The sequence below is a fragment of the Phaseolus vulgaris genome, chromosome 2 (genome assembly GCF_000499845.2).
Source record: "Phaseolus vulgaris cultivar G19833 chromosome 2, P. vulgaris v2.0, whole genome shotgun sequence".
In the NCBI taxonomy this organism is placed as follows: Eukaryota; Viridiplantae; Streptophyta; class Magnoliopsida; order Fabales; family Fabaceae; genus Phaseolus; species Phaseolus vulgaris.
In genome coordinates, this window is record NC_023758.2 from 42,777,946 (window position 1) to 42,803,890 (window position 25,945).

At 32.1% G+C, this 25,945-nt stretch overlaps 1 protein-coding gene across 4 annotated transcripts; it reads left to right on the forward strand.

The window, feature by feature from the left end:
• Positions 1 to 5,105: 5,105 nt before the first annotated feature.
• On the forward strand, positions 5,106 to 25,585 carry LOC137812316 (ABC transporter D family member 1-like). Of its 4 annotated transcripts, none has more exons than XM_068614247.1 (27): positions 5,106 to 5,443; positions 5,612 to 5,683; positions 6,089 to 6,227; positions 7,560 to 7,833; positions 10,220 to 10,444; positions 11,111 to 11,308; positions 11,458 to 11,912; positions 12,021 to 12,159; positions 12,247 to 12,325; positions 13,684 to 13,922; positions 14,036 to 14,340; positions 14,419 to 14,524; positions 14,629 to 14,784; positions 19,935 to 20,034; positions 20,108 to 20,216; positions 20,654 to 20,744; positions 21,525 to 21,649; positions 21,780 to 21,929; positions 22,022 to 22,094; positions 22,751 to 22,931; positions 23,010 to 23,168; positions 23,280 to 23,438; positions 23,528 to 23,770; positions 24,306 to 24,469; positions 24,629 to 24,681; positions 24,783 to 24,861; positions 25,090 to 25,585. In XM_068614247.1, exons 3-27 carry the CDS (start codon positions 6,166 to 6,168, stop codon positions 25,174 to 25,176), a joined length of 4,011 nt encoding a protein of 1,336 aa, XP_068470348.1. In that variant the 5' UTR covers positions 5,106 to 5,443; positions 5,612 to 5,683; positions 6,089 to 6,165; the 3' UTR covers positions 25,177 to 25,585. The 4 variants fall into 4 exon arrangements, with proteins under 4 accessions (XP_068470348.1, XP_068470350.1, XP_068470349.1 ...); XM_068614249.1 differs by having other exon boundaries at positions 5,137 to 5,443; positions 23,528 to 23,764; XM_068614248.1 differs by having other exon boundaries at positions 5,199 to 5,443; positions 5,548 to 5,683.
• Positions 25,586 to 25,945: the final 360 nt, after the last annotated feature.

Below are 25,945 nucleotides of genomic sequence, written 5' to 3' on the forward strand. Positions count from 1 at the left end.
GCTAATAATAATTTATAATGATCACACCCTTTGATGATGAAGTTAGTTTTCCTTTTTTTTATCTTAAAAAAATTTATACGTCACATTTTCTATTGTTCTTGGGAAAATTTGACAAAAAAAGTTTAATTATGCCGTAGTCGTTTTTAAGTCTGATATTTTTCAACGTTATGGTAGTTTATGGTGAGTAATTAGTGTGACTTGTGGCATATATATGTTATTAACGTGTTTTCATTTATTATTATATTTAACTCAACACTTTATTGTTATTACTATCTTTATTTATACATGTACCTATATATAAAATATTATTTCTCATCGTCCTCTTTTTTTACATAAATCTTTTTCGATTTTATTAATATATTTTATTTTATTATTTTATCTTTTAAATTTTAAAATTATGAGAATGAATATTTCGTTATTTAATCAATTAAATAAAATTATTTTTTAGATTTTTAAAGTAATATTAAGAAATTTTTAAATACAAATTAACTTCATAGTATTCTATTAATTTCTTATTTTACCTAAGTCATGAGAGAAGTTTTTATAAAAAATAAAAAAAATACAACTAAAGAAGAAATTACATAATATATATATTTATATATATAAAGTAAATCAAATTAAGAAAAAAGAGTTAAATTAAATAAATTTTAACTACTATTATAAAATGGGTAATTCAACTGCTTGAATTGAATGGGTTAGGTGAATTGTTCCAATGAATGGCCATAAAAAGTTAGAGCAGTTTGCCGCTGGCCGTTGGCTTGATTTGTGTTTAATCAATACATAAATTTTTGAATAAATTTTCTTTTTTAAAACCTAATTTCATAATAGAATTTTGTTCTTTATTTATATTTTATAATTTCGAGATAATTTTAATTCTTACATCCAATTACATTTTTTTTAAATAAAAGCTTTCATGTTAGGTATCACTATGCCACTTAAGATCTCAGCTAGGTTGACACCTCAAGTAACAACAATCATTTACCATCACATGAAAAAAAAATATTATTAAACAAAAGAAAAAATAAAAGAAAAAAAAAATACAAAAATACGGGGACCAGACCAAAACCCATATGTTAACAAAAACGATACATCCAATTACATTTAGCTTTTGATACAGTTTTATAGACAAAAATAATAATTAATAATGCGATATTAAGAGCATATACAATTTTAATATAAATAAAACTATTATTTTTTAATACGTATATTATATTTCAAAATAAATAAACAACGAAAAATATTATTAAATATTTTAAGAATGTAATCGTGTTAAGGAAATGCAACTCCATAAATTTGGTAAATTGAGACAATATAGAGTAATGTTTTTATATATAAAAAATTATAATTTTCAATATATTCAGATATATTAAATTTAAATTAGTTTTATTTTAAATTATTTTATTTTTAACTTTTTTTCTAAAACAATTTAAATGGATTGAATTTTTATTTTTGTTTATAGTTGAGTATTTTAATTATCAAAATATACATAAATTTATTTAATAGTAGACCAAACTTAATGACTCAAAAATAGTAATTACTGATATTTTTCGGATGATGTTATGCTTGATCTAAATTTGTTGAGACTTTCCACTTTACAAGACAGTGCCTTTTTTATTGATATTAAAATTAAAATTATTTTTAATTGAGGTTACTTATAATTATTTAAATTAAGAAATGTTGTTTTTTTAGTTATTGATTTGGGATTATCCTATTTGACTTTACTGTCAATGTTGAACATTTTTTTTTTAACTTAAATTGGTTAAAAATAGTTTTAGTTAAGGTTGATTGAAAGATTTCTCACACCACATTTTAAAAATTGATCATTTTTTAACAAAATAACTTTGTAACGTTTGAAAAATAATAATTGGAAATTTTAAAATACAACTAACCTTAATTGAAAAAGAATTTGGTTATTAATTTCTTTTTTCTAAACACCCAATTACATTTAAGAAATCACACATTCAAGTAACATTTTAAAAAATATAAATTACTTATAGTTTTTAAAAATAATTAAACTTATCCAATATTTTTTTTAAATGTCTAATTATTTAATTTTAAAATAATCTTTTAAAATATACACTAGAACTTTTAAGAGTTGCCACACTTCAATCCTATTTATTAATTTTATAACAAAAGTTTTTCAATTATATTTAAAGTAGAAAGAGAATTTAATTGGTGAATTATGTATATGTTATAACACCCTCACTTTAATAGAAAATCCGTACATATAAAGTACTCTATATTAATTTCTAAAACAAGGTTTACATTCACATTTTTTTTATAAAATTTATTAGGCATCACTATGAAGCTTGAGATTGAGACCTCAAATAATAATAATAATTTACCATCACATGAAAAAAAAATTATTAAAAAAATAAATAAAGAATATACAAAAAAATATAAAAGGACTATATCAAAATCATATATTAACAAAAACGGTACATAGGTAATATAAACTTATTAATAAATAACTTTAAAAAAATACTAGATGTAAGCCTATTATACCAATGAAAATACTCTTTATGAATAAAACTTAAGTTAACAAACTTATCAACACATGTATTCATTTCAGAACAAAAAATGTGAGAAACCCTAAACCTAATTTTTTCCACAGTACTTAAGACAAGTGTTTCACCTATTACAAAACATCAAATGAATATTAATCATAACAATAAATACAACACAAACTAAAAGAGAATCATATTAAGTCATAAACTAGTAAGACTTGTTTTTTTGAGTGTGTTCAATAACATGTATAACTTCATAAAATTCAACAACTAAAACCGTCTCAACATCAAAAACAATAAAAATAATTTTTTTATTGGTGGGTTTGAAATTTTGAGAATATTCATGGACGATAATTAGGATTCCTCGGAGGTTGTGGGTTTTGTTCAATTTAGTGTTATGTTTCATTGGTGACCTTTGATTTAAGAGACTTAAATTTGGGCACTGTGACAAATTCTCCATTTTTTTTGTCTTTCATTCTACTAACAAATATTATTAAAACTAAATCATAATAGTTGAAACTCCATGAGATCTCAATCTGTTTTTTTCAGATTTTAAATCTAGATAAATTTTTGGCAAGTATTTATTCCATTAAATGCTTTCATGAATGTTATTGAAAATATTAAATATTAAAATTAATTGCATATTTTTTTTGTTTTTTTTTTCTTTTAGATTTTAAATATGGATTCATTTTTGTCAAGTATTTATTCCATTAACTGTTTTCATGAATACTATTAAAAATATTAAATATTAAATTAAATTTTTTATTTTTCCAGTTTTTAAATCTATATCCATTTCTGTCAAATATTTATTCCATTAAATATTTTTTATGAATGTTGTTGATAATATTAAATATTAAAATTGATTAATTTTTTCTCTTTCTTAATTTCTTAATTGTGCAAATTTGTTTTCTGAGATTTTAAGGACACCTTCTAAGTTCCTGTCTAAAAATCAAAAAAATATTTCCAGGTTAAACAAATGTGTGGCGTGATTATTTGTATTTATATTAATTGAAATATTTATTATAATTATAAGATAATTTTAATATAAATAAAAAATATTAATTATCTTTCATTTATCCAAAATAATTGTTCAAGCGACAATCTTTTGAAGTTAAGGTTAAAGTTCTCACTTGACAATTTGATGCTCAGACCATATATAGAAAATAACAATTATGTATCAACACTAAAACATATTCAAAATGTCAACTAAATATTTTATCATTTGCAATATTCTTAACAAGTTTACATTGTCCAATTACAATAATTTATTTTTTATTTTTCATCACTAAAAAAAATTATTAAATATAAACTAATTTTAGATACTAAATTAATTAATCACTACATTAACTAAATTATAGATAATTTTATAAACTACAAAAACTTAATTTTTATTATTAATAAAAAATTATAAAATAATTTATAAATTAATATTTAATTATTAATTATCAAGATTTTAACTACTTACTTACTGATATTTTATATCATAAATTAGAAATTAATTTATAATTAAAAATATTAATAACTAAAATCTTACTAACTAATTTAAATATTAATTTAAAAATTATTTTTTAAATTTTGATTAATAATAAAAATCACTTAAAAAATGTGATTCAATAAAGTTGTGTAAATTGTGTCATTCAATAAAGTTAAAAATCGCGTACACAATTCAAGGAACTAAATCTCACAATTCTACATAGTTTCAAACTTACTATTTAAAAAATGACTATATTGATATTTTATACTATACCTTCAAGCCTAACATAACATTCAATAACATAAATAAACTCAATATATATATCTCTCTCTATATATATCAGTTTAATAAAATAAAATTTGCTCATAAGTAAAAATTCAAAACTTAAAAAAAGAAATGCACAAACGTCAACCTACACTGTTTTTTTTTTCTTCATAAAGTCAACAAATACAATAAATATTCAACATTTTACAATCATTAATACTTTGTTTGATTGAGGTGAGGATTTATTTTAAAGGTATAAAATATAAGTTTATAAATTTATTTTTATTAATAAAAAATATTTTAATAATAGATTATGGTATATATATATATTTTTTGATTTAATTATTAATTATTAATATATAATATTTATAATTATTCTTATTTTATAATAAAAAATATTTTTTATTAAATTTAAATAATTTATTAAATATATTAAAATTTATGAAACTAATATTTATTATTATATACATTAGTTATTTTATATAACTATATATATTTTGTTCATATTATAATTTTATTTTATTATTTTTATTATTTATAATTATATGTTATTATTAATAGTACATATTTTTAAAATAATTAAATAAATTTATCTAATATTTAATTTTGTATATATACAATATAATTGTAATAGTAATAAAATAATTAATATCATTAATATTTTAGGAATATTAACTTAAAATACTCATAATAAATATCTCTATTTTTTTTAATAAATTTATATTAGTTTGACATAAAATAATGTTTGAAAAAATCCTTTTAAATTATATTTAAAGATGTAAAAAAAAATAAAAATTCAGTGGACATTTGAATTTCATTAAATTTGATTAGAGTGAAAACACACGCGCGCGAGTGTGTGTATATAATTTTTTAATAAAATTGTGAGGAAGTATGAACTCAGTGTAGCCAAAGGTGAAATCGGATCCGACCCGATTTGTGAGAGGCGATGGTAGAGAAGAAGACTACCCGTGTGGAACACGTTCGTGTGCTGCGTTGCACTCTCAAACTATCTCACACATCTCATCAACTCCCCGTCTTGTCTCTTCTCTTCGGTTAGGTGTTAGTGTTTCATAATTGACCACACCAGATATATCATATGTGCAATTCCTCTTGAAACCTTATTCTCTATTCAATACCTGCGTTCGTTCCCACCTTCAGCCACCAAATGAGAATTAATTATCAATCATGTGTATATTAGGTTTGTTTCGCTCGTGTTCCATTTCTGGGAAACACAATTTCTCTATTCAGTTAGACTTGGATTCGCTCATCGAGCTTTTGTGGTCATTATTCATCTTATTGCAGAATCGGATACGTTAGTCTGATCGAATATGCTTGCTGTTTTGAACTAGAATGTTCTGTTTTGCAGCGAATATCTTATATTTCGAAGCTTTAGGCGCGTTGGATAGGAGGAACATGGTTAACATTTTCGACCTTGGAGGTTAGCTTCTGTTAGGGATTTTACACGTTTGGGATGATACATGTGATATTTTGACTGCAAAGAAAGTTGTCTTCGTGTATTTTGTTTAGTTTAATTACACTTAATAATGAGAGATATATCTGATTGAATTAGAAGAAATTTGGTATGGTTGTTGTTATTTAGTTATGCTCTTGATGTGATGAGGTCATTATTTGGTATCTTGAACGGAATCACCTTGCTCACATGTATGAATATACATTATGTGCATATGTTTGACATGGATGTGGGAACCTCGATAATGTGATTGTGTGAGTGAGCGAGTTTGGTGCATCTAAAGCATCCCACTATGCGTTGAGATTGAAATTTCCCACAGTTCTGGCTGCTGACTTGTCTTTCCTTTTTTCTGTGAATTTTATTTTCGGCTAGATTTTGTTGCTCCCCAAGGTACGAGGAGCAATTGTGACGAGCTTATTTGTTGGTAAAAGAGAGATTGATCTTTTGCCATGTCTTCCCTTCAACTCTTCCAACTAACCCAGCATGGCCAGGGTTTTCTGGCTTCGAGGAGGTATATTAACTTTTTCTTTGAATGTTTTTGGTGATGAGTAAGTTCACTCTGACGTTGACGGTGACTTGCAGCTTAATTTGTTTGCCCATTGAGCTACTGCATAGACTTTATCCTTTTATCGGCTATTTTTATTTAATCTTTTCATAATGCATCTAAAACTAAACTTTGTTTTATACTCGAGGAGAATATTCGATCTCATTTTCATAATCAGAAATAGAATACATAACGCTCAAAGCTCAAAATTTTGACCCATTAAGGAGTTTCAGAGGTTTTACAGTAAGGTCTGAAACTGTAATTGCAGTTCTAACGTTAGAGTTTATGGTTTTTTTATAACCGCACTGTAACCCTAGTTGCTTCTACATTGCCTGCATTTATCTTACAATTTTCTGCAATATAAAGGTTTTTCGAAATTTTAATTGCCTAATTGCAACTGTAATTTAAAACCATTGCAACAATTCCCAATACTAATGCGTTTGATAAAAAATACTATGTTGAGATATTTTAGGAAGTTTCAGATTTGATTCCTATTGTTTTTTAAGTCTGTATATTGGTCGTATCTTGTTTATATTTACTAACAATATCAATTCCACAATCTCATGGATTTGTTTCGTAGAATAGGCAGTTCTTGTTTCCAAATTTATCAAATTAATGTATGTATATGTATATGTATGTGTATATATATATATATATATATAATGAGATTGAATAAGAGGGAAATTATTTTCTTCTATACTTGAGATACTAAATGTATAGGATTAGACAATGGTCGTGCTACATCAAAATCCTCATGGTTGAATCTCAAGACTTCTATTCTATATGGGTTTAAGTCCTTCAAAACATGTACTATTAAGTAGAAATTGGTAATTATCAAAAAAGTTCTATTGTAAGTAAAATTGGTTGACCCTGAAACTTGCACTCTTTGGGTATTATTTTCCACTTGAAACATGCTTAAAGGCTTATCATTAGAATAAACAGGGATCAGGAAACCAACAAAACTTGTCTTGATAGAACAATTGACAAGAAATTTCTTCATTCTTTATTGATCTAATCATTTACAATTTATTTATCTAAGGTTCTGCTCCTTTAAATGTAATTTATGTTGTACTTGATTGTTTTTACATGAAATAATGGTGTATTCTTCTTGAGGCTAACAGTGCCATCATACACTTAATCTGATCCTCTTGGATTATAGCCTTGCATCTTCATATTAGTTGTAGCATTTATACACTATTTTATTTTTTGAGTGGTATTAATAAAATCATTACAATGTTGAACTAGTTTTGCATGTAAATTATTATCTAGTTGAATAATTTTTCTTGTGTGTTACGACAGAAAAACTCTGCTTCTTGCAACTGGTATCTTAGTTGCTGGTGGAACTGCAGCATATGTGCAATCTAGAGTTAATAGACATGATTTATTAGGCGATTCTGGCGAGAACAATAATGATAGAGAACTCCCAAAGGAGGAGGTTATGAAAAGAACTTCTGCACCAAAAGATAAAAAGAAAAAAGGAGGGTTGAAGTCACTTAAAGTCCTTGCTGCAATTCTTTTATCCGAGATGGGCCAATTAGGTGCCAAGAACCTTTTAGCTTTAGTTTGTATAGTGGTAAGTCTATTTTTTTTTGGATAATTATGTTTTTGTGATTACCTTTAAAATTTCAATGCAAAATGACATGATGTATTCATGTATTTGTTGTGATATTTTGTTCTGTTAACTTGTCTTTGACATTAAATGCCCGACTTGTGAACATGTCATGTATACATGCTACAAAGATGAAATATATTAATCAAAATGATTTTTTAATTCGAACTATCATTCATTTTTTGGACTAATCAGAAGTTTCATGTGATCCATATCCTTAGTCAGCAGATATGGTACTTCTGCTGGAATGCATCATCAGGAGACATTGAACTTGAACTCTTGTATGTTCTGTATATAATGGAATTTCGTACCTGTTGGACTAGGAACTGTGATTACTCTTGAAAATGTTTCGTTTATTTTTTTCTGTTTCATTATGTGATTGAATGTGATGATTTTCTTATTTAACAGTTAGTTTAAAACTAAAACATATAACTAAAAATCTTATGACAACATACACTGGCATAAAGACATTGCCTTGAAATGTCATGAAGACACTTGAATAATAAGAGGGAGAAAATAAATATTTTATTAGTTACAATCAAGATAATTACATTCTCAAGTCCTCTATTTGTTACAATCACATTCTATTAAAGAAAGGAAATAAAACCTGCTCAAATGAATGTGCAGATTCCAGGGATATTTTTATCCTAATAATCCCTTATTTACAGCAAAGACAAGACAAACACACAATATGCTTATGAATTGACAAAGACAGTTATAGATTTATTTAGGTTTTTCCTCTCTGCTTTGGAGGGGATGGGGGAGTTTGTTGGTTCGTAGAAACTACTGAAGGTGTAATCCATAAAAGGTACACAAGAAAGTGCTCTCTATATTTTTGGATATGGGAAAAGGATTAGTTGGATGCAGAGGGTTATATTTTTTTTGAAATATCTAAATAGGCTTTATCAAGAGAAAGGTTATAAAGAATGATTCAAACATTAACCAAACTATGAAGCCCAAATACTCCAGAATTGGTAGAGTACTAGTGTTCTATGCATATCTGGTACATGTACAATGTGTAGTGCACATCCATTGAGCATCCTCTGTTTTTTTTTCTTAACGTTTTACTGGCTGATATGTTGAAATACAACTGGCCTTAGCTAGATATGACTTAACCTTACAAAATATGATTCTTCTTTTTTCTGAAAAAAATTAAAATAACCGTTTCAATATAAATTATAAGATATGATAGGATGTAATTTTTGAGACATTTATATGGGAAAGAATATGTTCTAACATGGAGGAGGGAAAGTTATGGAATTTTGGTTTTTTGGCTATGATCACAAGTATCTTGTAGCAGATTGTGGTAATCATCTACTAATTTTATTATACATTAATGTGAAATGATTAATTTCTCTTTACAAAATATGATCATTATCAATCTTATGGTTGTCTAATCTATTTTTGTAAATAGGTGTTAAATGTTCATTAGCATAAAGCAAGTTTCTCCCCTAAAAAAATTTGAACCAGAAAATAAAATAAAATAAAAACAAGAGTTCTAAAATTCGGTTGGTAGTATAATATTTGGTTGAATTGCTTTGCCAAAGGCCATCTTCTTTAATACTTCCTTTAAAAACGCTAAGCCTCATTCAGTGCAGAAATAACTCCTCCATCTTTTCGTCATTTGTTGCTCAATCACTACAACTTCTCCATTTTTTTTCTTAATAGTTCATTGGGTTTAAGTTTCTGGGTCATTTTTCTCTTCTTAGGGTAAGCTTGTAATAATGTATTTCCTGTTTTGGTGCACAAAGCTTGATTCAAAAAAACTTTGGCTTTTTGCCTGGCTAACTGCCTTTTAGTATCTTTGTTTGTTACTTGATAGTTCTGTTATACAAAGATGTAATTCTCTGAATCATCCTCTTCTAATTTTACAATTCTCTTGGATTCTGTCACCATGATTTTTAATTAGATTGAAACTCTTTCACTTCACCAACAACTACAGTTACCTCTTAAATCCCTCTAGTTTCTGTGTGGTTTAGAAGGTAGAATATCAGACTTGTATATTATTAATTATAAGACTATAACAATAACTATGGTCTTGGTTGTGTTCTTAAATACAATTTGACTTTATTATTGTGCATCCTTATTCAAGTTTGCTAACACAATTGCATAAGAATGTAACTTGTATTTGCATACCTGAAGGAGTGTGAGCGTGTGAACACAGTAGACTGTGACATTAAATTGAGAAAAATGAGATGGAATCTTTTATTTGAATATGAAAGCCATAATAGACTGTTTAAGTTTGTACGAAAACAAACTGATGAATATCATATTAGCAAATGTGTTGGTTGAGTCACCAGAAATAAACAATGATAAATTTTAGCTGATAACATTTAAATTATATTTGCAGGTGCTGCGAACCACTTTGAGCAACAGGCTAGCAAAAGTACAAGGCTTCCTATTTCGTGCTGCTTTTCTTCGACGTGTGCCAATGTTTTTGCGGCTAATTTCAGAGAATATTGTTTTGTGTTTCCTCTCATCAACTATACTGTCTACATCAAAGTACATTACTGGGACTTTGAGTCTGCACTTCAGGAAAATATTGACCCAATTTATCCATTCTCACTATTTTAAGGTAGATATTGTTGAATTGTATGTTGAAAATGTCTATATTTGACTGTCTGTATTGAGCTTGTCATCTATTTGTGCATTCCTCCTGTCTTGCTACAAATTTTCTGAGTAGTTTTAAGCTGTTTATAGCTCAAGTCTGTTTTTTCTTCTTTATTTTAGGTGTATGGAAGTTCAATTTGTAATGCTTCCAGAATTTTCCTGTTAGCTTTAAGTTCTGTCGTGTCCTTAATTCCATATACTGCTTAAAGAGGACAATATTTGTTGCTACATCTCTTTACCTGCTGGGTACAAGGCTTTGGAAAATCAATTAAGAAAAAAGGGAAAGGGGCCTTGTGGTTCAGTTGTTCTTGGTTTGGGCATTGCTTTTGGATCCCAGACATGTCCTGACTAGAGCATTCAGATTGTTTTCTACATCTTGTTTGTGCAAGTTAATTCAGAAATTGTTAAAGAAAAAGTATTAAGCTGCCTCTTTATGCTTTGAACAATTGTTTGATCTTTTCCCAAAATAAGAATAACTATCCAGAATCAAATAGTTTTTTCCAATTTTAATTGCAAGTACCCATGCACAACTCTATATTATTGGTAATTGTCATGCCTCCTTAATGGCACTGTTGTAGTGTTCTACTTAGTTTTTATATGAACTTTCTGTCTGAATTTACTTTTATTTCAGAACATGGTGTATTACAAAATATCACATGTTGATGGTCGGATAACTAATCCAGAGCAAAGAATTGCCAGTGATGTTCCAAGGTTCTGTTCAGAGTTGAGTGAGATTATACAGGATGACCTAACTGCGGTGACTGATGGACTGCTATACTCTTGGCGGCTTTGTTCATATGCAAGCCCTAAATATATCTTCTGGATATTGGTAAATCTAGTTAAAGTGTACTGTTTCTCAGATTTCTCACTGGCTGCTACAGTTCATAATTTCTTGTTGAGTTTCTGATGGCTTGAACCTGTTTGATATAATGTTAAGTTCTGTGGTTGTCTTTTCAATAAATTTTGTTTCCTATGCAGGCCTACGTAGTTGGAGCTGGGGCTGCAATCAGAAACTTTTCTCCTGCATTTGGTAAACTTATGTCCAGAGAGCAGGAATTGGAAGGAGAGTACCGGCAGCTTCACTCACGATTAAGGACTCACTCAGAAAGTATAGCATTTTATGGTGGAGAGAGGAGAGAAGAAGCTTATATTCAGCAGAAGTTTAGGACCTTATTTAGACACACTAAGAGAGTGCTACATGACCATTGGTGGTTTGGCATGGTTCAGGATTTTTTATTGAAGTACCTTGGTGCTACTGTTGCTGTTATTTTGATTATTGAACCTTTCTTTTCTGGCCATCTAAGGCCTGACACTTCAACTTTAGGGCGTGCAGAGATGCTAAGCAATCTAAGATATCATACTAGTGTCATTATTTCCCTTTTTCAATCTCTTGGAACTCTTTCTATTAGTGCAAGACGGCTCAACCGACTCAGGTATATTTGATTGGTCATTTGTCCCTTAGAAGTTGATATTTAGAGAACATGCCTTTCCAGGGTTCATTTTGTTTGTATATATATTCTAGTTATTCGTATGTTTTACAGTGGTTATGCTGATCGTATTCACGAGTTAATGGCCATATCACGAGAATTAAGTCTGGAGAATGAGAAATTTTCGCTGCAAAGACAAGGAAGTAGAAATTGCATAAGTGAAGCTAACTACGTTGGATTTTATGGTGTCAAGGCTAGTAAACTCTCTGAACTATTTATGAACCTTTACTTCTCTTTATGTTTTTCATATCTTGATCGAGTTGATGCTCCCAAAATTCAGGTTGTGACCCCCAATGGTAATGTATTAGTGGATGATTTAACTCTTAAGGTTGAGTCAGGATCAAATCTTTTGATTACAGGTATGAACTCTCTGCTTGGTGGTTGTTTCTAATTTTACATTTTTTGGGTGGTTGAGTCATCCTTGTTAATTGATGTTACTTCAATATCCCTTCTTTTCTTTTGTATCAATAATCATTCTCTTGGGTATCTGATTTAGGGTGTGGGGGTTAATTATTCATGCACTTCTGGGGCTTAATTTTTTTTATATGCATTTATAGTATCCACATGACTGGAAATATGGCAAGGGTTGTGCACTATTGACTGCAAATTTAATGTAGATGAAACTTTTGGCTTGTTTCCTTTGTCGTTTTTTTTGGCAAGTGCCTAGATTAATGCATCCAACCAGGTTCTGCATCAAAGGTACATTATAATCAGGCTATATTGTTTCTCAACAGTGTTTTATGCAATATCTGTGGGTGCCATTGTAAATTCTTGTTAAATGTAGACTAGTTGGAAATAAAAACTGAGTATTCCCTTTTATCGGGATAAGGCTTGGTACTAGTTGGTTGGAAATTGTCCTGACTGAGCCCACGAACATTGTTTTTACCCTTGTGCATTCTCCTTGAAATTCACCTCAGCCACTGCCTTGTGGTACTTGTTACTTTTCTTTAGCAGCTTCATAGAGGTTACGAATGACTGTTGATCATTACTAGATTGCTGAATTTTCTAACTGTGTCTTCTAAGGTTATTCTTGTTATTTTAGAACTATGTTAATTTTGAATTTAAAAATCAAACAAGGCCAGACAACTGACAAATTTGAAGCTAAAATTAATTGTAAACTTGCAGAAATATTATTTGCCACCTTGATTATCTACTGATTTAATTAAGGTGACTTCTTTCATAAATGTTGCTTAGATTTAGTCTTCTGTAAAAGGTTTTGCATTGATGATTAACTTTATACGCATCTATGAAATAAAAATTAATAATATTAATTACAATTGATTAGTACTTTTTTATGTCCTCACCTGTTTTCAAATCTCAATTCCGTTGATGCATCTTGTGGCAATGTTGTCGAACCACTTCTGCATCTCAAACCATGTTTTGTTTCACACAGTTTGAGCAACCAGTTCTAATGCGTGGACTAGCTCAATCCATCTGTTCAAGAAAAATAATATAAACTAACACAAAAATAGTAAATAGTTTCAGTGTTCAGTCCTGGTTGGTCATCATACTCTGGTGAGCATGTAGATTTGATGGGGATGAGAAATTATATACTTTGAAGTCAATTGAGTAAAAACAAAATTGATATGATTCTTGTCTGTTTGGCTTTTATTTGACAATCTGAAAGTATCATGTTTCACTTGTATACTTGGATTTTAAAATAAGATTTCAAATGGTTAATTGTTTTTGACATGTGATAACAATTATTTTGCTGAAGGTCCAAATGGAAGTGGAAAGAGCTCGTTATTCCGGGTTTTAGGAGGTCTTTGGCCCTTGGTATCTGGACATATTGTGAAACCAGGAGTAGGATCTGATCTTAATAAAGAAATTTTTTATGTGCCTCAAAGACCATATACTGCTGTAGGAACACTACGTGATCAGTTAATTTACCCTCTTACTGTGGATCAAGAGGTTGAGCCACTTACAGATGGCGGGATGGTGGAGTTATTGAAAAATGTGAAATTCATATAACCCTACTTCTTTGCAGTGCCACATTAATGTTTAGTACATAATATTTATGTCATTTTAATAATTATTATTCATCTGAATTGCTTGTACATGTATTCAAGGTTGATCTCGAGTATCTATTGGAACGGTATCCACCTGAAAAAGAGGTTAACTGGGGTGATGAGCTTTCATTGGGTGAGCAACAAAGATTAGGCATGGCCAGACTTTTCTACCATAAGCCTAAATTTGCCATTCTTGATGAGTGCACAAGTGCTGTTACAACTGATATGGAAGAACGATTTTGTGCTAAAGTTCTGGCTATGGGTACATCTTGTATTACCATATCACATCGTCCAGCATTAGTTGCATTCCATGATGTGGTTTTGTCCTTAGATGGCGAGGGAGGCTGGAGTGTTCATCATAGAAGGTTGGAAATTGACTGTGCGCTTATTAGGGTTTTCCTTTGACACTGTCATTAATTATAAGATTCAAATTTCAACTGCAGTGAGGACTCTTCTACTGAGTTACAAAATAATGCAATGAAGGCATTGGAGACAAAAAGACAGAGTGATGCCAAGGCAGTTCAAAGAGCATTTGCCATGAATAAAAAGGTTTATATATTTTATGATTCTTGTTCTTTGGGTATCTTCACTGTTCATTATCTTAAATTGATAATGAAGAATTTTCTATTTTTTTGTTTTTTTTCTATGCCTAGGATTCTGCATTTTCGAATTCAAATGCACAATCATATATTACAGAAGTGATAGCATCATCTCCATCTATGAAAGATACTACTTCATCTGCTGTTCCTCAACTTTGTGGTAATTCAAGGGCATTGCCAATGAGAGTAGCTGCCATGTGCAAAGTATTGGTAAGTAAGTAGATATGCGCTTGTAAGATCTTTACTTTGTATATTTCTTTTGTAAGTGAATATTTTTACCATCATATTGAATAATTGATTAATTGTATATGGTTTTGAATATGTCATTTATGAAAATCTTTAGTGTTGAGATTACTCTGTTAATTATGAATTTATTAGTCTAAATATCTCTGCTTATATCTTTTCAGTCAATTTAATGTACTCAAGTTCTACATCTCTGCAACCTGCATTTCTAGTGTGTTGCTGATTCATAGCAAAATTGTTACGTAGGTTGGCTTACTTACAGTCTATTTTAGACTTTTGTTTGTTGCAAATGGATGCAATTACAATTCTTTTGACTATATGATTTGGATGGTGAAGTTATGGAAAATCAGGATGTCTAATCAACCAATTCATTTCAAGGCAATGGTAATAAGATTGAATGAATCTGAGTTATCTTAAGATCAGGCTGACTTGCTAAAATTGAATGATCTTTAAGGTTGAGGACTATGATGGTGGGGCCTGCTGGAGGTGTTTTAGGTTTGGAAGATTTATCTATTGGCTTTGATACATAGTAATAGAATTGTTTAAATTTCTGGATAACGAAATACACAGTTGGCATTAACAAGTAGCTTCAATACTGAAAAGGGGGGATGATTAGCTTCCAATTCACAGATAGCAACTTTATTCTATTAATTGTACAGGGGCCTAAAATTCTCTAACAATCTGACTTAGCTTATTCCAAGAATTTTTTTGTTAAAGATGAACTCTTCCAAAAGCTTATTAAGCTGTTAATGGAGGTCCATAACAAAAACACCCTTGTGCGAGAGCCCAATATGTTTGGGCTTAGGGATAACAAATAAACTTGTATCTATGGGTATTGTCTGAACCTGTCTCAATGTTGACAAGGAATACCCAGATTAACCAGGCATGGTATGAATATCATAATACCTGGTTTTTTAAATCACCTACGAGGGATGGCTATGTACATACTTGCCCGTCTCTATCCCCGTTTTAAATTATTAAAACAACCTTAGTTTATTCTTTTTACTTTATTTTGAAATTTATGCAATTATAATATCTTCATTGCTATTTGACATTCAATAAAAGATAATTATGTGTTCTTTTGACATTAAATTTTTTATATTATCATATTTCTTTTTGTTGCATAATCAGGAGAATTATGTTATAATTAAGTGCAGATTCCATTTTATATTTATTAGGACAGATTTGTTAGTGATTTGATTTTATTTGATTTGTACAGCTTTAAACACTCATTATTTCTGGCTTTCATTGCCTATTATTTCTTTCTTTAATTAGATTGTATAGACTGTAATCACATTTGTAAGATATCTCAGAAATATATTTCATCTATTTCTTTCCACTTGGTATCAGAGCTTCTGATCTAGGAGACTCTGCTTCCGCAATTTTTTTTAGCCTTCATTGCTGTAATCATTTTCCTTGACAGCCTTCATTGCTGCAATTATTTTTTTTTTTTTGGACAACCTTCATTGCTGCAACTTTCTATTTTCCTTATCCTTTCTCCATTGACCACCACCACCACCTTGCACCATTGACCGTTACTGCCACCGCCATTGACCACCGTCGACCACCACCACCACTGAAGTCCAATTAAGAGATTGCGTTCTGATAATGGAAGAGAATATGTGAACCAAAACCCTTCCAAGTTCCTTGAGGAAAATGGAGTTGTTCATGAATTAACCTGTGTGGACACTCCTCAACAAAATGGGGTTGCTGAAAGGAAAAATCGTCATCTCCTTGAGGTTACTCGAGCTTTACTTTTCCAAACATCTGTTCCTAGATCTTACTGGGGGAAGCAGTCCTGACTGCCACTTATTTGGTTAATAGATTACCCTCTCGGGTTCTAGAGGGTGTGACTCCTATTCAGGTTATGACCACATTCTATCCTTCTATTCCCATGTTGAATAGTCTTCAGAATCGTGTCTTTGGTTGTCCTGCTTTTGTCCATGTTCATAGTCCTTATCGGGGTAAGTTAGATCCTCGTGCCATCAAATGTGTCTTCATCGGTTATACCCCTAACAAAAAGGGGTACAAATGTTATCATCCTCAAAGTCGTAAAGTTTATATTTCCAAAGATGTTACCTTCCATGAAACAGAGTCTTTCTTTCCTAGTTCTCAGCTTCAGGGGGAGAGTATTCAAGAAGCTGAGGACCTTGAGTTGCCACCTTTTCCTTTGTTGCAGGATTTCGTTCTTAGGGAGGATGACAAAGACCCTGCACCAACATCATTACCAGAGAAGAATAATGAAGACAAATATTTTGGAAAACAATATCAGCGAAGGCAACAAGAACCTGTCCTGGTCGAACAACAACTTCAATTGTCTGAACCGAAGGTAAGAACTCATACCAGTGAGACTCTTGAGGACACCTTAAATACTGCTTTTGAACCTAACCTAAATGATTTACCTATTGCCTTGAGAGAAGAAAAAAGATCTTGTGCCAAATATCCTATATCCCAATTTGTGTCTACAGAAAAACTTTCTATGCAGCACCAGAGTTTTCTTTCAGCTATTGATTCTATCAAAATCCCTACATCGGTACAAGAAGCCTTAAAAGATGAGAATTGGATTCGAGCCATGAATGAAGAAATGAGCGCGTTAGAAAGGAATGAGACTTGGGAGATTGTAGAGAGACCAAAAGATAAGAAAGCAGTGGGATGTAGGTGGATATACACATTTAAGTGTAAGTCTGATGGCACACTGGATCGGTATAAAGCAAGGTTGGTTGCAAAAGGGTACACTCAAACCTATGGGATCGATTATGAGGAGACTTTTGCTCCAGTGGCAAAAATGAATACCGTCAGGATTATTCTCTCCCTGGCAGCACACTTTGGTTGGGCAATGCATCAATTTGATGTTAAAAATGTCTTCTTGCATGGAAGCTTGGGGGAAGAAGTATACATGGAGATTCCACCTGGTTATGGTATTGTTAATGAAGGGAATAAGGCGTGCAGACTTAAGAAGGCCCTATATGGTCTTAAACAATCACCTCGTGCTTGGTTTGGAAGGTTTACTCAAGCTATGGTATCTTTGGGGTACCGACAAAGCCAAGGTGACCATACTCTGTTTATAAAACATTCTCAGAATGGTAAACTCACTCTACTTTTGGTCTATGTAGATGATATGATTATTACAGGTGATGATGAGATTGAAAAACAAAATTTGAGGGAGAGACTAGCTGCTCAATTTGAAATGAAGGATCTTGGGAAGCTGAAGTACTTCCTTGGGATAGAGGTTGCTTACTCAAGACAGGGCATCTTTATTTCTCAAAGGAAATACATCCTTGATCTTCTCAAAGAGATTGGTAAGTTGGGTTGTAAGCCCACTGGAGTGCCAATAGAGCAAAATCATAGGATTGGGAATGATGAGGAAAACCCAAAAGTGGAGAAGACACAATATCAAAGACTTGTGGGAAAACTCATTTATCTTTCACACACTAGGCCAGATATAGCCTATGCAGTTAGTGTGGTTAGTCAATTTATGCATGATCCAAGAGAAAGACACTTGCAGGCAGTAGATAAAATTATTCAGTACTTAAAAACCTCTCTAGGAAAAGGATTGCTATTCAAAAAGGGGAAAAACTTATCCATGAAAGTATATACTGATGCTGACTATGCAGGATCGGTTGTTGATAGGAGATCCACCACAGGCTACTGCATGTTCTTGGGTGGAAATCTAGTGACATGGAGGAGCAAGAAGCAAAATGTAGTTGCAAGATCAAGTGCAGAGGCAGAATTTAGAGCCATGGCTCAAGGGGTGCGTGAACTCTTATGGATGAAGATCATACTTGATGACCTAAAAATAAAATATGAAGCTCCTATGGGTTTGGCATGTGATAATAAGTCCGCTATCAGTATTGCACACAATCCAGTTCAACATGATCGAACAAAGCACGTAGAGATAGACCGACACTTTATTAAAGAGAAGTTGGATGATGGTCTTATAGCCACTGAGTACATCCCTTCAAGACTCCAATTGGCAGATATGTTTACTAAGGGACTTCCCACAAAACAATTCGAAGATCTTACTTGCAAGTTGGGAATGATAGATATACATTCACCAACTTGAGGGGGAGTGTTGCATAATCAGGAGAATTATGTTATAATTAAGTGCAGATTCCATTTTATATTTATTAGGACAGATTTGTTAGTGATTTGATTTTATTTGATTTGTTAAGCTTTAAACACTCATTATTTCTGGCTTTCATTGCCTATTATTTCTTTCTTTAATTAGATTGTAAAACAGTCTATAAATAGAGACTGTAATCACATTTGTAAGATATCTCAGAAATATATTTCATCTATTTCTTTCCACTTTTTTTTTTTTTTTATTGTTTGAGCAAGTATAGACACGGGTACAAGTATACCCATTATCTGACAAGGATGGCATGAGACACAAATTTCATACCTGTGAGGCAGTGGGGATACTGAATGTATGAGTTTTTATTTTGTGGACTTGGACAAGGATAGATATCATATGAGTTTTTACTGCCATTCGCACTCGGGCTTGTTTTTATAACACTGGTACTAACCTAATCATCAGTATAAATGAAAACATAAGGTTTGGGCATTGCAATGTCTTGCTCAATCCTGTAATACGTTGTTATCTTTAGTTCTCTTTTCATTTTTCCCTATCCAAAACCCTGAAGCAGCTGAATGGCACTGTGAATTATGTGTTTGTGTATGTCCTATAGATCTAACTATTGTTGATTGGAAACTAAAAACTGATATTCGAAAGAATGACTGCTTAATTACAGTGTTGATTGCGGAAAATGTATATTTTGTGGCAACTGTATTGAGTACTGTCCAAGAACTTGTTTATCAATGATAGAAGAATACGAACTTTCAACCTATGATCACCGCATATTGAATTATATATCTCCCAAATTGATTATGGTAATTTGTTTGCTATCGGTTGATGACTTACTATGAAAAGATGTTGGCTAGTATATCAGTGATGCATTTAGAGTCAAGTGTCTAACATGGTGAAATGAAACTAAACAGTAATTTGTGTGCACTATCTCCTGGATGATTTACTGTGGCAAACATCCTTCTAAAAGGAAGCGTTTTGCACATTGATTAATCATAGGTGCATTTTTCTTATGTTTATCACGTGCTTTCAGGTGCCCACCATATTTGATAAACAAGGAGCACGACTACTTGCTGTTGTTTTTCTTGTTGTTTCAAGGACATGGGTGTCAGATCGCATTGCATCACTGAATGGTATTTTGCTATCTCTGACTTTTCATTATTGAGAGATCATATGTATAATGCTCCTGGGTATTTGTGTTGTCAGGTACAACTGTGAAGCTTGTTTTGGAGCAGGATAAAGTTTCCTTTATTCGATTAATTGGTACAAGTGTTCTCCAAAGTGCTGCATCTTCTTTCATTGCACCTTCTATAAGGTATTTAGCATTCACATTACATGAAACAACTTTGATTAATTGGTACAAGTGTTCTCCAAAGTTCTGCATCTTCTTTCATTTCACCTTCTATAAGGTATTTAGCATTCACATTACATGAAACAACTTGGCTAAAATCCACGTATAAGGACTTATGTTTAAATTGTTCGTTCCATGAATTAATATTTTTGTAGGGGGAAGGGATTGAAATTAGGTACTTGATTGCCAGTTTTCACTGGGATGGATATCTCAATACTTGTTAACATATTACCATTTACCATTGATTTCTATTTTCTATTATCTGTATATTAGCGATATCACTTAAAATATTATATAGTTATGTTGATAGTTCAAGGCATTGAAATGGTGAAAAGTTGGATAGGTTGACCTTACAAGGGTCTTGCACAAAGTAAATATAATATGTTGTGCATATTCGACAGACATTTGACTGCGAGGCTTGCCCTTGGGGGGCGAAATCGTTTGACACAACATCTACTTGAGAACTACTTAAGAAACAATGGATTTTACAAGGTAAATTCATTCATTCCTGAGCTTCATTAATTTAATTTTTTGAAGAATGTAAGATTGTTTGTGACTATATCTATGTTTGAATAAATAGTAATTTCTGATAAATCAGTCACAAACTGTTTTATTGTTATATTTGGAACCTTCTATTGAAATAATTTTGTATCTCAAATCTCATGGCTATCATTGCATTCTATTATTTTCCTTCAAATTTAACATAATTTTTCATCTGTTCCCTGGCCTCTTCATAGTTCCACGTTGTCTTTAACAATTGAGTTAATAACAACATTTACCTTCTAAGACAAACATAGCAAGTTGGCAACTTTCAAGAGGGAGTTGGCACCTTTGATCTGCCCAAGAATTGCGAAACGGTTGGTGGTGAAGAAAGCCATGAGAATGATTCTGGGTGAACAGAACGGTGAAGGACTTTTGGGAGATGCAGCGTCTATTAGCCAGCATATGTTTCTTTGAGGATGTTTTTATTAGTTTTCCTATTTTAGAAGGACTGAAAGCTTCATTTACCTTAATGAAAATTAATTAGCACAGGAATTGACACTCCCAAGGGATGATATTCCAGGAATCTTAGTGCTGGTGTCACATACGAAATTGTCATTAGTTTGGGAATGTATACTAGGTTTAAATTTCACTAACAAAAAATATGATGTGTTGTTATCATTATATTTTGAATAATAAAAATGTTATTCACCTTGCTTTTAAGCTATTTTTGCATATGGTGGATGGCTGGGGCTTGGTTCCAAATTCACACTACTTCTCATATCTGTGTAGGTCTTCCACATGGCAAGCAAAAATATTGATGCTGATCAAAGGATAACTCATGACTTGGAGAAGTTAACAACAGACTTGTCAGGACTGGTCACTGGAATGGTAAAGCCATCTGTGGATATTTTATGGTGAGTACTTCATTTGCAAAATTAGGTACTATATTACTACAGTGTATTTTACTAGTACATGATGCATTAACATATTTTATGCGTTCTCTTTGTTTTTATTTACTTACTAATTACTTTTGTTATTATAAAGGTTCACTTGGAGAATGAAGCTGTTAACAGGTCGGAGGGGAGTTGCCATACTCTATGCTTACATGTTACTTGGTCTGGGATTTCTACGAACTGTTACTCCAGATTTTGGTGATTTGATAAGTAGAGAACAACAACTTGAAGGAACATTTAGGTAAACTTATAGTACTGTCTGCTAACATTCCTGGTACTGGTCAACTACTGCTGTGGAATTATTCTGATCTGTATCTCTTTATCCTTTTCTAGGTTCATGCATGAAAGACTTTGTACTCATGCTGAATCTGTTGCTTTCTTTGGAGGTGGTGCTCGAGAAAAAGCTGTGAGCATCCTAACTCAAGCAAATATTGAATGTATTTTCTTAAAGTGTGTGCATGTTTGAGGACATGTAAAGGTTTCAATGAAATTCAATGCTTATCACAGTAATAATGTGGAGGAAACTAGGTGTCAATCCACCATCCAGAATTTAGACACTTCAGTTGTTTGAAAGTCACTTGAAAGTATTTTTACCCTTTCAAAAGCAATAAAAGGCAGTTTAGTTAACACTGTGAGTGGGCTGGTTGTTTCTCGAACTAGCACCTTGTCTACCTGGTCATAAAGCAGCAACCATACCATTATGATGGGGATCACCATGACCCTTTACCAAGACAAGCCATAAAGAGTAAAATCAAAGCTTCCATCCCACCATGTTCAGTCCTCTCAACTTTCTGCTTTCTCATCATCCACCTCCTTGATTAAGCATACCCTTAATCAAATACATGTTTATGTGTTTGATCAAATTTTACACGATGTTAGGCTCTAATATGGGGAAGTGTGAATTGGGATTTAGTTTGATAGGAAGAGATCAAATTTATTTTTTATTAGCTCCTTTTTATGTTACGATAATGGCTGGATGACTTTAGTTTCAATAACAGGAAGGAGGATTAAAACAATGGTTATTGCCAATGTGTAAATTATACTCTCTTAATGTTTGAGCAGATGGTCGAGGCTAGATTCAGGGAGCTTCTCACTCACTCCAAGTACCTTTTAAAAAGAAAGTGGCTGTTTGGTATCCTGGATGATTTTATCACGAAGCAACTTCCACATAATGTGACTTGGGGCTTGAGTTTGTTATATGCCATGGATCACAAAGGAGACCGTGCATCAATAACCACCCAGGGTAAGATGTTTGCATTGAGTAATCTATTCTCTTTATAGTTCTTGCTCTCCCATCTCACAGACTATACTATACTAATAGGTGAACTAGCACATGCACTGAGGTTTTTGGCATCTGTTGTTTCTCAAAGCTTTTTAGCTTTTGGTGATATTCTTGAATTGAATAGAAAGTTTGTAGAGCTCTCTGGTGGAATTAACCGGATATTTGAGCTTGAAGAACTTTTGGATGCAGCACAATCTGGTATTAATTATCCTTTAGTTTTACAATCATATCAAATAATATATTGGTGTTTCTATGGGAGTAACTCTCTTTTATAGTCATCATCTGTGCTAATGACCTTGTACCATACAGAGGATTTCATGAGTGTCAGTTCTATACCTCCAGTGAGGGATGTTCATTCCACTGATGTCATTTCCTTCTCAAAAGTTGATATCATAACCCCTGCTCAAAAGATGTTGGCTAGGGAGTTAATATGCGACATTGAGGGAGGGAGAAGCCTACTTGTTACTGGTTAGTATTTTATTTGCTTTGTCTCTTTAGAATAGGGAATTTTAATGTCATTTAATTTTTTGGTCTTACATGTATCTTATTTTTAAAAGGTCCGAATGGAAGTGGAAAAAGTTCCATTTTCAGAGTTCTTAGAGGACTCTGGCCAATACCCAGTGGAAGACTCTCTAAACCATCTGAAGTTGAGGATCAAGAGACTGGATTCGGTTGTGGCATCTTTTATGTTCCTCAACGGCCATATGCATGTTTGGGAACCCTAAGGGATCAAATTATATACCCCCTTTCCCGTGAGGAAGCAGAGGTTAAAGCACTGAGAATGCATGGAAAAGGTAAAAGTGAGTAAAAGTGAAGTTTCTGACCATACATTAGGATGTAGCAATTTGGTAAATCTGCTTCGATTTCCAATTCAATAATTGTTGGACTATTACCATGGTTAAAGTGTGTAGTTTGAAGTTTAGACACAGTGTAGTACTCTTTCTTTCTATTACTATGTTAACACACAAAGGAAATGTATCCTCCATTGGATAATGGCCCTCAACAAGGCTTTATCTATACATAGGGATATTGTTTTTAACTCTACTGCTTACTCCTTTTAGTATTTGACTCGCTAAAGTTTATAACAATGCTACTGTCACTTTGCTGGGAATAAGCTCTAAGGTTGTGGCAGTGCTAATAGAATGATAGTCATGCTGATATTATTGAAAATTTCTCTTTCTGTTACCTTTTATTTGAGGGAAATTACTCTGGGCTGTTTCCTTTTACAGATCAATAACAATTTCTTTGTTGTCTTGTCCAACTGTTTTTAAGAGAGCATTTTCTTTATTTTGCATTTTCATTTTAGCTCTGATAATTGTACTTTTGCTAATTCAGGTGAAAAGCATGCTGACACCAGAACTTTGTTAGATTCACGGTTAAAATTTATTCTAGAGTGTGTCCGATTGAATTATCTTCTAGAAAGGGAGGAAGGCAACTGGGATGCCACTTTAAAATGGGAAGACATTCTTTCTCTTGGAGAACAACAAAGATTGGGGATGGTATGTGACTCCAATCTCTTGTAATTTTAGACAGGATTTTTTAAATATTTTTGTATCATACAGACGTCCTTTAAAGACTTAAATTCCTTGAAGGAAGACATTTTTATAATTTGCTATATTCTCTTTGAGTTTTTAACGTTGTGCGTTCTGTTGTGTAAGGCACGCTTGTTCTTTCACAAGCCCAAATTTGGTATCCTTGACGAGTGCACCAAGTATGTATGATTTGCCTTTGCCCCTTTCCTTTTCAGAGAAACTGTTGCTTCTTATTTATTGTAAATCTTGTTTAATATTCTGAAAAAAATCATGCTGGCAGTGCAACTAGTGTTGATGTCGAAGAACATCTATACGGGCTTGCGAAAGATATGGGAATCACGGTTGTTACTTCGTCACAAGTAAGTTGATTCTCTAAGTATATTTGGAAAAAAAAAACTGTCGTGGTAACTTTACTGATTAAAGAGAATTCAATACTGTGTTTCTAAACTTGCCTCATATCTTTCCCAATGCCCACCTTTTTGATTTTTTAGTTATAGATAAACCATGTTAACTTGCTTAACCTTAAACATGCATGTTAGCCATAATAGTCTGATCAAAACTAAATATCTATCTGTTCCTGCCCTCAGCGTCCTGCTTTAATACCATTCCATTCAGTGGAATTGCGGCTGATTGATGGTGAAGGTAATTGGGAGCTTCGATTGATCAAGCAGTGAGTTCAATATAGCAGTGTTGCTGCATGGACTCGGTATACTATTTAAAATATTGTCGGTCTAGCAAAAGCTGGCTGTTTGCAAGCATAAATTAGGTTTGCTAACAAAGGTCAATCCTATGTACCTGTATTTTGAGTTTTCATATATGTTCTCCAAGATTCAATGTTAATGAGTAGACTTGGGGAAGACGAACAAACAAGCAGCCGAAAAGCCAAATTGTTATTAAGTTCGAGCACACAACCATTGCATGATCTCTGCAGTGTATAGTGACCAATCATGTACATTTCCCCCCCACCCCCTCCTCTTCATAGGTAGTTGATATTGGTTCATATGTTGTAGCCATTGGATGTAATGATTCATTTTTAAATTGTTTTATTAATAAAACAGCAGGAAAGAAAAGGTCTTCAGGCTAGTTTCATGTAATAATTTGGTTATATTATTATTATTATCTTGAACTTCATAAACAACTGCAGGCAACCACTGTGCACCGTCTTCGCGGCGATTTCTGACGACTGTTGTTTTTTTCCCCTTATTGACTTCTCTCCATCGCAAACCCCCACCCCGCCGTGAACCACCCTGTTACCTTCCAGCTGTGACCTCCTTCTACCGCGAACCGCCCCCACCTCATGTGAACCACCCCCTGTAAAGCTCACTGTTGAAACCCCTATCGAGTTTGGCTTAGTGGAGCATGAGTTTGGAGTTGTAGTTGGGTTCAGAGGCGTGAACGGAGACAAGGCCTACGACAACATTGGTGGTGGGTGGCGTTGGTGTA

Excerpts from the sequence above, each read along its gene's own strand:
- LOC137812316 (XM_068614247.1), top strand. The coding sequence starts at position 6,166 with ATGTCTTCCCTTCAACTCTTCCAACTAACCCAGCATGGCCAGGGTTTT. Across the intron at positions 23,439-23,527 it reads GAGAAGCCTACTTGTTACTG|GTCCGAATGGAAGTGGAAAA; the intron begins GTTAGTATTTTA and ends TATTTTTAAAAG. Across the intron at positions 24,682-24,782 it reads ATCCTTGACGAGTGCACCAA|TGCAACTAGTGTTGATGTCG; the intron begins GTATGTATGATT and ends TCATGCTGGCAG.